The 12492-nt window shown below is 48.6% G+C and overlaps 1 protein-coding gene across 5 annotated transcripts in view; it reads right to left on the bottom strand.

Moving 5' to 3' along the window:
- Positions 1-1808: 1808 nt before the first annotated feature.
- SLC13A4 (solute carrier family 13 member 4) overlaps positions 1809-12492 on the bottom strand; it is a 41246-nt gene continuing 30562 nt past the window's right edge. For 2 of the 5 annotated variants that reach the window (XM_077850054.1, XM_077850056.1), the window contains 6 exons: positions 11398-11499; positions 10539-10636; positions 10210-10334; positions 6686-6847; positions 5440-5577; positions 4545-4784 (listed from right to left, as the gene is read on the bottom strand). In XM_077850054.1, the coding sequence (XP_077706180.1) occupies positions 4560-4784; positions 5440-5577; positions 6686-6847; positions 10210-10334; positions 10539-10636; positions 11398-11499 (850 nt within the window). In that variant the 3' untranslated portion in view covers positions 4545-4559. Of the gene's footprint in view, positions 3152-4544; positions 4785-5439; positions 5578-6685; positions 6848-10209; positions 10335-10538; positions 10637-11397; positions 11500-12492 lie in introns of those variants that run through there. The other 3 variants (XM_077850055.1, XR_013353301.1, XM_077850057.1) reach the window with 3 other exon arrangements.

The raw sequence follows: 12492 nt of genomic DNA on the forward strand, positions 1-12492 counted from the left end.
CCTAGTGACTCTTAAGGCTCTGTGGAAGGCAACAGGGTGGTGAAGGGAACATACTTTGAGATCTTGCCTGGTCTTAATACGGGAGCTTGTGACACAGATTTTCATGTTTAGTTTTTACCTTTCCTAAATCTCCATGCAGCATATTTAGTAAAATACATTTTTTTGCAAGGCACTGGGAAACCACAGAACAGTGGAGTTTTATGGAAAGTGAGCAGGGTGGGGCATTGCAAAACCTGATTCGTGGGTGTGTTTGGATCATTGCCCCTGTGGCAAGGTCTTATGAAAGATGCAGTGTGGCTGCATTATTTCTGTATGTACAGTTGTACAGGATCAGGACAAGAAAGAGTCACCAGGTAAGTAGCCAGGCAGTTATGCTCAGAATTCAGTTAGTGAGGGCAGCCGCAGAGTGGGTTACCTGCGTACTTGGGTGCTGATAGTTTGAACATGTTGCTATACTGAGGATGACGCTTAGGTTTAGATGGGCTTTTTCAGACCTCTCTAAGCGTGAAGCCAACTAAGTTATTTGGTATTCAGCTGAAGAAACAGATTTATTCTGACATTGGAGGGAACACTAGCTATAGTTTATTTAACAAAAGATGGTTCATGAATCTTTGCCATGTAAATGCTAATATAAAAGATTATATACCATGTACTTCATGGGTGACTTAAAGGAATTTCAAAGGCAATTAAGCAACTTTGGTGCATAATTGACTTGAAAATAAGGTGCAACTATACTTAATGTCGTTTCTCAGTCATCTATAAAATGAGGTGGTATAAGATGATCCTTACTGCTTTCCATCCATATAGTGTTGTGCTATTAGAAGATAAAAATCAAATAATATTTGCCAGGAACCTGAGACTACTAAGAAGAGCCATTAGTTCTTGTCCACCCGTGGAGTGGAGTATTTTAGATGACAAGGAATTGTTAGTCATATCTGACATTTCCTGTCCCCGGAATGAGCAGTCTTGGTTAGCTTAAACTCTGGCTTTGGGAAAGAATACAGCTGCTCTTTAGGGCAGCCAGTAGACCATACTGAAATAAATGCTCCTTCTAAATTGGCCGGTTGAATACACTAGCTCCTTGGAGCATCTGGCAAGCAACTGCTGAGGGGAGTTTTAGGCTTTCCCTTTAGCAGTGAATGAGGTTCTCAAATGCTGAACAATGGCCCATAATTCTAAGTTATATCACCTTTTCTTTTTTTACTTATTTATACTCCCAGAGCCTTATTTTTTTTTTTTATAGACTTCTATGTCCCAGTTTCTTTCCTTTTTTTTTTTTTTTTTTAATTTATGATAGTCACAGAGAGGGGCGGGGGGGGGGGGGGGCAGAGACACAGGTAGAAGGAGAAGCAGGCTCCATGCACCGGGAGCCCGAAATGGGATTCGATGCCGGGTCTCCAGGATCGCGCCCTGGGCCAAAGGCAGGCGCCAAACCGCTGTGCCACCCAGGGATCCCCCAGAGCCTTATTATGTGCATCTTTGTCTTCATGTGACTAGAGGCTTGGTGTCTAGTTCCATAATGGGTCAGACATTTGACAGCTCGGCAGCTGTGACAAGATGATCATGATCTGAACATTTTATAGTAAAATAACTAGAGATGCTGACTCGATCCAATGAGCTATAGTGTATATAACACTAGTATTTTATTTGGGCTCAGTCGTTCTTTATTTTTATAAGTAGTCAAATAATGCGGCTTAACCCAACTGATAGGGCGGCAGCAGTACTATCTATGGTTAAATCTGGTCATTGTGCTGTGATCAGAGCATGCAGATGTTGGGTGGCACAAAAGAAATTTTATAATTCACAGGTACTTGATAAACTAAGGGAATGACTTTATTGATAAGTTGTGGGAAGACTGCCCATGCTATCAATAGTAACTTAAAATCAATTACAAGAATGTAGTAACTGTGGGGTATTCCTTTTCCAATAAGACCTATTTAGCAAGGAACTGGTGGTGGAAATCAGAAATATGTATTGCTTACAAGCCAGGGTTGTTGGGAGCTACATCCAGTCATATAGCGAGGACACCTGCTGTGGAGAAAATGCAGGGTTTTCAGGAGGCCTTAATTTCCAGAGTGATTTTTCTCACGGGCAACATTTAGTTAGTTTATTGTATAAGTTGCTGGAAACTTTAAGGAACAGAAGACATCTTCTCTCCCCTCAAGGGGTTACTGACTTGTAGAAAGCGACTGATGTGTTTGGAACCTTCTGTACTTGTCTTCTCAGGCATGAACTCCTCATTACATCCGGAAGAAAGCTAGTCGGACACCATGAATAGTACTGTGGTCCGAATCCTAGCTTTGGCCTCATGAGTAAGACAGGTACGAGAGTTCTTTTCTCCCTCCGGACAGAACCAATGCAGTGGTATCTATGATGAGTGGTAGGTGATGAGAGAGACAGGTGTCCCCCCCCCCCCCCCGCCCCAGCTACACAAAGGTAGAGCATTCCTATGAAACCTTCCGTAAGCTGAAATGGCATTGAGCAAAGAGCATTCCCAGACCCAAAGAGGAACCTCTCTCTGGCTTCTCTAATACCTTGGGGCACATCTCGCTAACCCTGCACAAAATCAACAAAGCACCGCTCCCAGGCAGAGTTGATGGCTCTGGTAGGTTGCCTCTGGGATGTTGGGTGTGGCTTCCCAGGAGGGGGCGTGGTGGCACCACGCTGGCACTCAGGCTGTGCACTGCTCTTCTACCAGCTCGCTGCAAAATCAGCGCTGAATGCTATGCAGACTTTTCTCAGAAACCTGGAGATCCTCCTGAGATTTCTTTCCTTTGGCAAAAACAGGTACTAACGTGGGTGGTGCTAAGGACGGAGGGCAGGGAAGAGGGCACTAACATCCAAGCATGTGTTCAGGTTGTCGGAGGCTTGCTGCACTTGAGGCGACGGACAGCAGGATCTTCCAGGATCTTCTGGTGTCAGTTGGTCGCTCGTCCTGGCGGCTCTCGGCCTGTTGGTCAGCCTCTGTTAGGTGCTTGGCAGCTCCTTCGCTCGAGCCGTTTGCCCACTTGTGTTAGGCCTGGTCAGTGATATTACTGACCCTCACCCAGGCTGGAAAAGTGTCCAAGTGGAAGAGGCTAACTCCCCATGTGTTGATGGCCACCATCACGATTACTAGGCCAATGACATTGACCCCTAGGCCAGCTTTCACCTGTAGGACACAAACCAGTGCACCCTAGTCACTAACAGTTAACAGCACAGATCCCTCCTCTGTGCCTCCCCACCCAAGCCCTGGTCCTGGTCTGCTCCAGCCACTGTATGGGATCTGTAGTGGGGCCTCCAGGGGTGACTCAGGACTGCGGCAGGAGGAGAGAGGCTATGAGAACCATCTCCACTTGTGTTCTCACTCCCGAGTGGAAGCCTGGAAGGTGGGTGCTTGAAGCACAGGTCTTAGAATGTCCAGGGTTAGACTACGCAAGGATTCTGTAGCTACATGATAGGGGACTGCTTTAAGGCAGGCGCTTCTTGGAGCCTTTAATGTCCTGACCCATGTGGGGACCGATAGGAGAGGCCATATTCCACAAAGACTTTGCCACTGTTCAGTATTTGTTCCTTCCCAAAGGAACAGCTTATGGAAGAAGGTGGTGTACCTTGGGTTCCCCTGGAGAACCAGGTCAGCTGCCTCTGCTCAGCCCTTCTTGGGGGCGGGTGACGGGTGACAGATGTGCTAGCTTTGCTGCCTTCTGCCGAGGGAATGTCCCGTCAACAGCTCTAAGCCCTCCCACGTCTGCCATGGAATTGACACAGGCTGAGAGGGGTGTGAGGGTTGATGGATGGCAGGGCCAGGGCCAGATGGAAAAATGTACAGTAAGGATAGCTGGCACCCTACCAGGGAGGGACCAAGCACACCGTGTGTGGCCGCCACTAGCTGCCATTGAGTTAGTTGGGAAAGCTGTGAGGGAAGATGAATGCTAGGAAATCGTTCCCAAGCAAGTGACTAGATGTGGTGTTCTCTGCTTTCTGGCCAGAGCCCTGGGCTTATTAGTCATTCTTGCTCCCTGGGCTTTGGGTGCGGAGAACTGCCCATGTCGCCTAGCAGAGGAGGCAGGTTCTAAAGGGGCTGAAAGGAACCGCACAGAGCATCTGGTCGGACCCTCCATCTTTAGCAGATGAGGAAATGCAGGTCTCAGGTCAGTGCCTGGGCTGAGAATAGACCCGCGATTGGCTCACTTCTTGTCACCCGGTATCTCTGAAAGGCACTGTCTCTGATCACTTTTTTGGGTCCAGAAAAGACTGTGGGGGTGGGGGATGAGTGGTGGGGGCACCCAGAAGAGGAACTAGGGGGGACAGGAGAGTTGGAACCGAGCCCAACTCTCTTGAGCAGACAGGGTTGTGCAGTAAGAGATGAGGGCGAGGGGGATGGCTGTGACCTCCCTTCCCTGAAGTATTACAGGTGACTTAGATGAGCAGTTCGAATGGTAGAAAGGGCCTGAATATCTGCTACCAGCCCGAAGCTCTCCCTTTCCTCCATTTGGCATTTACAGGGCTGCTGAGAATGCGTCTGGACGTCCGTGAACAAGAACGTGTGAGACCCTCAGCAAGGGGGACTGGTCCCTATTTCAGACCACCCAGCCCCAGTAATTATGAGTTGTTTTTATCTTTTCCCCAGCCCCCCAGGAGCCTGGATACCCAGGAGCACAGCAGGGGGTATAGGCTGAGGGGTCGAGGGTAAATATGCCCAACACTACAGTCTGACCATCTGCCTCCATCTTGTGGGAGTCCAGCTGAGAACCGAGCAATGAGCTGTGGGTGCTTCGCTTGGCCATTGCTGCTTCAAGGGCTGCCTGTGTTGGGGAGAGCTCAATGGGAGGGGCCTGTCCCATCATACCTTCCACCCTAGGTTCCTACAGTTTCTCCTGCTTCACGTCTCTAAGTAAACAGCACCTTTTGCAATGAACATCCCCACTGGTCCAGTGAAGAAACTGAGGGAAACCCTCGTGCCTCTCACCCTGGGCTGCATCTCGTGACTATTCCAGCTTTCTCTGTGTACCCCCTTTCTCCCAGATAAGGCTGGGAGAGCACGTTATTGGGCCTCATGGACCAACCAACAGCCTTTTTATTATTTTTTTTAATAATTATTTTTTATTGGTGTTCAATTTGCCAACATACAGAATAACACCCAGTGCTCATCCCGTCAAGTGCCCACCTCAGTGCCTGCACCCAGTCACCCCCCCCCACCCCCCACCCACCTCCTCTTCCACCACCCCTAGTTTGTTTCCCAGAGTTAGGAGTCTTCCATGTTCTGTCTCCCTTTCTGATATTTCTCACTTTTTTTTCTCCTTTCCCCCCAACAGCCTTTTTGCCAGCACCATTCTTTCTACCACACTAGACTGAGTGCTGACAGACTATAGAGCCTGCTATAAAATAATAAACTTCAGGAGGAGGCTGGGGACCACTGGTCCCTGTCCTCATGGCAGGAAGAGGGCATCCACGACTTACCATATCTTTGATCTGGCAATGCCCATAGCTGAAGACGATGGCGTTGGGGGGATTGCCCACAGGCAGCATCACTGCAAAGGAGATGCACATGGTGACTGGGATCAGAGTGTAGAGTGGATTAATGTGCAGCGTTTCAGACTAGGAGAAGAGAGAATTCACAGAAACATGAGCATTGACATTAGGCTTGCATTTCTTGGGCTTAACATCGCAAACATGCTCAAAATGGCAGCTCGGCGTTGGCTAATTTCTGCTGGATGCCATGTGCTACAAGTAGTTAAATCACTACCCTTAAGGGCACACGGTGCTGGGCAACCCAGGTGGGCTCCTACTGCTCACTCACTCCCTGTGGAAACATGGGTTTGGGATTCCTTCCTAGAAGGGATGTGTCATTTCCTGGTGCTGGTCTAATTTTATTCTTTAGTCAGGAGATTCATTCTTCAAACTCAAGTCTCTTGGATAAGTTACTTTGGTTGAGGTGAGGGGTCCCTCTAGGTAAGATGCTTGCATTGTATGGGATTTGAACCCATGGTCTTGCCCTCAGTGTTGCAGAGTCTTAACCAAGTGTATCCCGGTGCTCACACAGACGATGGAGGGAGCAGTTGGAAGGAGACATCTGAGCAAAGAGCAAAGACAGTGGCTGGGGGTAGTTTGGGGTTAAAAAGAGCAGAAGTATATCATTTTGTTGGGGATGAGGAGGAGGTGGCTTCATTTTATAGGTTCCACCTTGCTAATGGGACAGACGCAGCATTGTGTGTAGCGCAGTACCTTGGGGGCTGCTTAGCCAGGCTGAGATCCGGTGGTGGCTCCCCTCCCCTCATTCATGAATAAAAGATTGTTCTGAGACCATGGGATGAGGGTGGCATTGATTGCCTCAATTCTCAGGACCTCCCCTACCCCTACCCCCACCCCCGACAGTGAAACTCGGGGGAGGTGGTGATGACAGAGTTGTGGTCTTGGGCTTGACAGCTGAGTGTACTTCTGGGAGCATTTTGTCCCCATTTTCCATAGTTCTTCCTCTGGCCCTACTATTAGGTCTTAGGAGAGATAGAAATGATGATTGTGAGGAATTGGAATCCTAGGGTTATTTATTCACTTATCATATTTGAAACACTTCATTTCCAAACTATGGCTGGAGCACCAATCAGTGGAGGCTGTGGCAATAACCAGACGAGAGAGTACAGCCGTGGACCTGCTCCTCGGGCCCAAGGCAGCCCGTCCTGACACGTGGGAGCCCTTCCCTACTCACCAGGCTGCATAGGATGGGCAGGAAGATGGTGATGGTGGCTGGGTTGCTCACAAACTCTGTGACAATGGACACCAGGATGCATGCCAACAGGGTGACAGCCCACGGTGGGAGGCCACTCAGAGACAACATCTGGTGTCCAATCCACGTGGAGAGGCCAGAGCTCTGCAGGAAGATGGGTGATAGAGTAAGAAGAAAGGAGAAAAAGCACATTCCCCATGGAAGTTTTGGACTCCAGAAGGTCAGGGATGTTGGGGGGCTGGAAGGAACCACTAGGAGTCATCTAATTTGCCTTCCTATTTTCAAGCAGACTGGACCCAGAGGCATTACTGATTTGATGATGGGATCATTTTTACAGCCCAGAAAATTCTTTATGGTTCTATCACATTCAATTTTGGGATTTCCTAGGCATTCATCACAGGGTATAGAGAGCAACCCATCCTAATTGCTGTGATTCTTCTTACGATTTTGCTGATGGTTTGGCAGGGGCTGAAGATCTTCGGGGCAATGGGCCCCTCAACTTCAATCTCCTTACTCTCTCCAGCCTGTGACATTTTCACTCTGTCATCCAGCCAATGGTGCTTTTTACACAGACCACCCCCGCCAGTGTAATCCTTAATTCTGTTTTTGAAGTGTGGCTCTCTCAGGTGCCTGGGTGGCTCAGTCAGTTAAGCATCTGCCTTCAGCTCAGGTCATGATCCCAGGCTCCTGGGATCGAGTCCTTCAGGGCTCTGGGATCAAGTCACCCATGGAGTTCCCTGCTCAGCGGCGAGTCTGCTTCTCCCTCTCCCTCTGCTGCTCCCCCTTGCTCATGTGCGTGCATGCTCGAGTTCTCTCTCTCTCTCTCTCTCTCTATCGCATGCACTTTCTCAAATAAAATCTTAAGAAATCTAGCTCTCTTATCACCTGTGGAAGGGGGAAGATTATCAATATCTTTGGATAGTCCCCTTCCTTGCGGTTTGTGCAGAGTCGGGGGGCAGGCCTAAACCCTGGAAGCTTTACATAGAGGGATTACCTGTCTATCTGAGCTTAGTGGGAAGATGCCACCCCCGTAGGCCACAAATCTTGTCATGCAGCCCCGGCCTGTTTCAGGTTCAATCTCATCATGGCTGACATCAGGATCTACAACCCACCAGTGCTTTTTCACGACACAAGATACGAAGGCATGTTGCCACTCTCAAACCCTTTTCCATTAGCAAAATTTATATAGATCTACTCCAATAAATGAGTATCTCCCACTTGGAATAACATATTTGGTTGGAAGTTGTTCATTTGCCAGTGGTGAAGATTCCCTCCCTCCCTTAAAAAATAAAGGACGCTGTTGAGGTTTATACTAAAACCCTAGGTTACCATATGCATTCTCCTGCCCTCGCTCCCTCCTCCTCTCTCTTCTATGGTTGGTGTGCTCTAACTTTTTGTACCTACCCTAGAGACTGCAAATGCACTGAAGAAAGGAGAGTAGAGCCCAAAGCAAGGTGAGATTTTATGATTCCTCAAGCTATGACTCCTACTCATATTAAAGACAGCCTTACCGCATTGTCAGCAGGCTGCTTTATCTCCCCTTTCCAAATTCCTCAAAGGCTATTTGATCTCTACAGCACCCTGACCACCTCAAGGCAAGCTCGTAGATAGCTGGTGGTAAAAGGCCTTCAGAATTCTCTCTGCTGTGGCCATTTTACCTGGGAGCACATTTTTCTTTTTGCTCTACTGCCTATGGGCTGCAAATCCAACATGGGACTACAGCAATTCATGACTGGTACCTCTTCTAGCATATTAAGCCTTACCCACTGGATAAACAGGAGGAAGAACATTTAGCTGAGTGGGAATAGTACTTCTTATAAAGAAACAGAGCTCCATTTATCACATTATACAGATAGTACTCAGAGCTAAAGTAAAAATAGCAATTTTTTTCCAGAAGCTTTTTTATACTGTAATTTGAAAGAAATCCACAAATTAGATTGCCAATTTAGAGAAAAGCACAACAAAGGACGTCTTATTTATTTACTCTTTTAAACCTTGGTACAAAAAAATTTTACATTGGATTTAACCTCGTGTCAAGACTGAAATTATCTCAAACTTGATAGGAATCACCTATGTCATACTTGACATATTAAAATTAGTAGACTCAGTAGATTTTACAGAAATATCAACTATGCTATCTGTAGCACAGACACATTTGTAGTTAAAATCTTTCCGGGCTAGATGCAGTGGCCCAAACCATCAATAAAGAAAAGTATGATATTCTGAACTTGGAAATACCAATAGCACATATACAGGATTGCTTGAAAGATGGGACACGTAGTAGTGGCTAGCAATGAAAAGAATGAGGATCTTAGTTTCAATAAAGATGTTGATATGAATGTCAAGGAAGCCTTATAAAAGCTTTCATAAAAATACAGATTGGTGCTTGGATCGGAGGTGAGAGATGGGGCTCCAGTAATACGACTTTTACTCTGTAGGAGACTGGCCACCTCTGGACCATGTTGGAATAAGGCCAAGGGCAGAGTGTAGTGAGTCCTAAGGAGCAACCAGCACAGTAAGGGGTCACTACTTCTGGAAGAATGGTGGAGGAACTAGGGAGTTTTAGTTTGGGGGGGGGGTGATCTAAGGGGATCTAATAACTTTATTACTTTAATCATTATTACCTAGGTTAGGGTTCGAGAGAACAGAGCCAAACAGTGGAAGACATACGGAAGACCAGAGCTAAAAGTAAAGACCACCTCTCTGTTCCCTGCTCAGGGAGTGCCCTGCCACTGGTGGTGTTCGAGCCCAGGGGTGTCCTGCAGGGAATTCTCTCACTGGGTAGGAGACGGGACGCAGTGTCCTTCAGGGTTCCTTCCACCTGGGGGATTCTGTGATCTTAGATGCAGATAGCATCGGCCGTCAGTGAATGGGCAGCCAAAAAGCAAGCCAGGTTAATATAGCAAAGGTCGAGGGAAAAACTGTGTGAACCTGATTAATTTGGGGGAGTCCTTTTCTATTTCAGGAAGGGCTAACATTTTAGGAAATTCAACTATTTCCCACCAGCCCCTTCTATAAGATCTTATCCCAATTCCTCCCAATCAGGAAAGCGAGGCACCTGTGTAGCATTTACATCAGCGTTAGCATGCATTCTCCAAAGGGGCTCAATGTATGCATGTGGGAGGATTGAAGGAGTTTGCTGTGTGTCAATTTGGGGTGTCTCTGGACCCCTACAGCCTCTTACTACCACTGTCAAATGCCCAGAAGGAGATGGCTATAGAAACCAACCTTTTGCCAGTGGCATTGTGGGCTGGTGAGTGAGGTGGGAGTGCCCACATGCCCTGACTCCCCAGCACGGCTGGTCTCTAACTCCCCATCCTCAGTAGTGCTAGCCTAGAGGTTCAGGGCAGGACAGGATACCCACGCCTGGCCATACTCTTCCCCTGGGTGAATGTTCATGTCTCCCTCAGCACCTTGGAGTCTTCCTCCCAGAATAGAAATGACTCATTAGGTAAAGCTGCTTAAAACAAACTGTTGGCCTAATAAGAATAGAAATCAAGAGTTACCTTGCTGCCAGAGGCCAGAGCATAGCCTCCTCCCACCAGAATGACAATCTCCCAGGGCATGGTCTTCTGGAAGTCCTTCCATGTAATGATGGGCTCTGTCCCCAGGGAGGGCTCCTGGCTCTGCCCTGGATCACAGGTAGAGGAAGAGCAGGATGAGGGTTTGTGGAGACAAGGACCTAATTGGTGAACTGATGGCTGGGGAGGCTGCTCTGCTATTGGGGGGCAGAAGGGGAGCCTCAGAACAGCCTTGGTGAGGCTCTTCTGAAAATTCTGACTTGGGTATGGTTGACCAGAGCCAGCCCTGACTTCTTCCCTTGAACCTCTCTCACCATCACTCTTCTTCCCAAAGCAAGGCTTCTTTGCTGGAATCAGGAAGAGGAGGAAGCCGAGGAAAACAGAGACCGTGGCATCGGTGCGGTAGCCCTTCCTAGCAAAGAAATGAGCAGGGCTGGGGGCAGAGGGCCAGGAGGGAGGGGAACACCAGGTCTCAGGACGGTCTGTGGGAACACAGTGCCTCTCTTTAGGGCCCAATCTAGAGGGTCCTCCGCCTGCCTTCCTGCATCAGCTGCCATACTGATTTAATGGGCAAGGGTTGGAGGCCGGAGGCCGAGCCCCACTAGTGTAGACGTCTCGGTGTGGATCATGGGCCCATTAGAAGGAGAGATCAGGGGTTATTTCGATAGAGGAGACTATGGAAGGATAACTTCTCTTTCCTACAAGGGTCACACTTCTGTGTGTGTCTTTGCTCAGTTGAGAAGCTGAACAGAGAGAGCTGTGGCCCTGGTCCTCGGGGGTCCTGTGGGGGTGGCCCTGGGGCCTCTGCCTGCCACTGCCTGCCTCAGCCTGCCAAGGCCTCGGCCACCTCCGGCCACACTCTCTCACAGCTGGCCTTTGACCTTAAGCCTCAGAGCCACCTGCAAGACAACTGAGGTTTCAAGAGCTTAGGAAACAAAACCAAGGTCACATGGCTGGTCAGGGGGCAGCATGAAATCCCAACCCCAGACTCAGATGCCACATGCTCTGTTTTCTTCCTGCCTCCACACTTTGGCTTCCCTCAAGAGAGGCCACTTGCAAGGGGATGTTGTGCTTCCTGGGCTCATGGCTGCCCCTGCGAGCCAAGGAGGGACACCCTGCCTGAAGGATCTGCATCAGGGGGTGATTCTTAAAGGAGGAGACAAGACCACTTACTTCTCAAAGAAAGAATCCCAGCCAGGAACAAAGCCAGGCTCCCGGGTAAACCACAGCACGGTCATCAGGATGAAGAAAAATCCAGTTACCATTTCAGGGTAGCTATGAAATACAACAGGAAGAGCTGCTCCGGGATCTGGGAGGTCTCTGCTGGCTTCTTCACTCCTCCCGGGGGGGGGGGGGGCGGCTGCTGTGTCCAGAGCCCCCATCCTGGAGACAGAACAGCCACTGCCCCGCTGCTCTGAGCAGCCCGACTGAAGTGGGAAGAGGGCCAAGAAGATGCCAGAAAACAGGATGTCGCCCGTGTCTCCGGGAGCAGCTGAGGTAGGAAGGGAGGAGGGGGCACAGCCGCAGACATTGAGGCAACAATAGAGAGCAGGGCCTCCTACGAGGACACAGTGACACAGGCCCCCACACTCGGCTAGTGGGCCTGGAGCGGCCACAACCCTTCGGAGGGAATTTGACGATGCTACCAGGAGCCTTAAATTTGGTCCTTCCTTTCGTGTAAGGGAATAACCAGAGATGCACAGTGATATGTTACCTACTTAAAGATTAAACACTGAAAGTGGAAACAACCTACATATTCAGTGATGTCCCGTGACATCAGATACATTTTGGTCTAACTGTAGGTTCAAATGTGATGCATCGATCACTATGTTTGCACTGCAGAGCTAATGGCCTGGGAATAAGAGGACAGTCTGGCGCTGAGTGAAAAAAGACCATGTTCAGTTTGGACTGAGTTTTAGCAAAAATGCATATAATTTTGCACAAAAAAACAGAAGGAAGAGTAATTACGGTAACAGTTGGGAACAGTTAACACTGAATAAAAGGAAAGTCCGTTTTAGTTCTCTCTTTCTATTTTCCCGTATTTTCTGAATGCTCTACAATGAACATGCACTCCTTTTATAAATCAAACCATTTAAAAATACTGCTTATACCAGGATCCTTTTGCCTAAAGCCATCTGCCTACACCATGAAAGGAGAAAAACCCCACCAAGTAGGATCTGTGGTCACTGGAGAAAGCCGATGATGGCTGAGGGGGTGGTGATTCCTTGGGCCCTCTGGCTTTAAGTCTGCATTTGATGATGCTCGATG

Source organism: Canis aureus, chromosome 15 (genome assembly GCF_053574225.1).
Source record: "Canis aureus isolate CA01 chromosome 15, VMU_Caureus_v.1.0, whole genome shotgun sequence".
Classification (NCBI taxonomy): domain Eukaryota; kingdom Metazoa; phylum Chordata; class Mammalia; order Carnivora; family Canidae; genus Canis; species Canis aureus.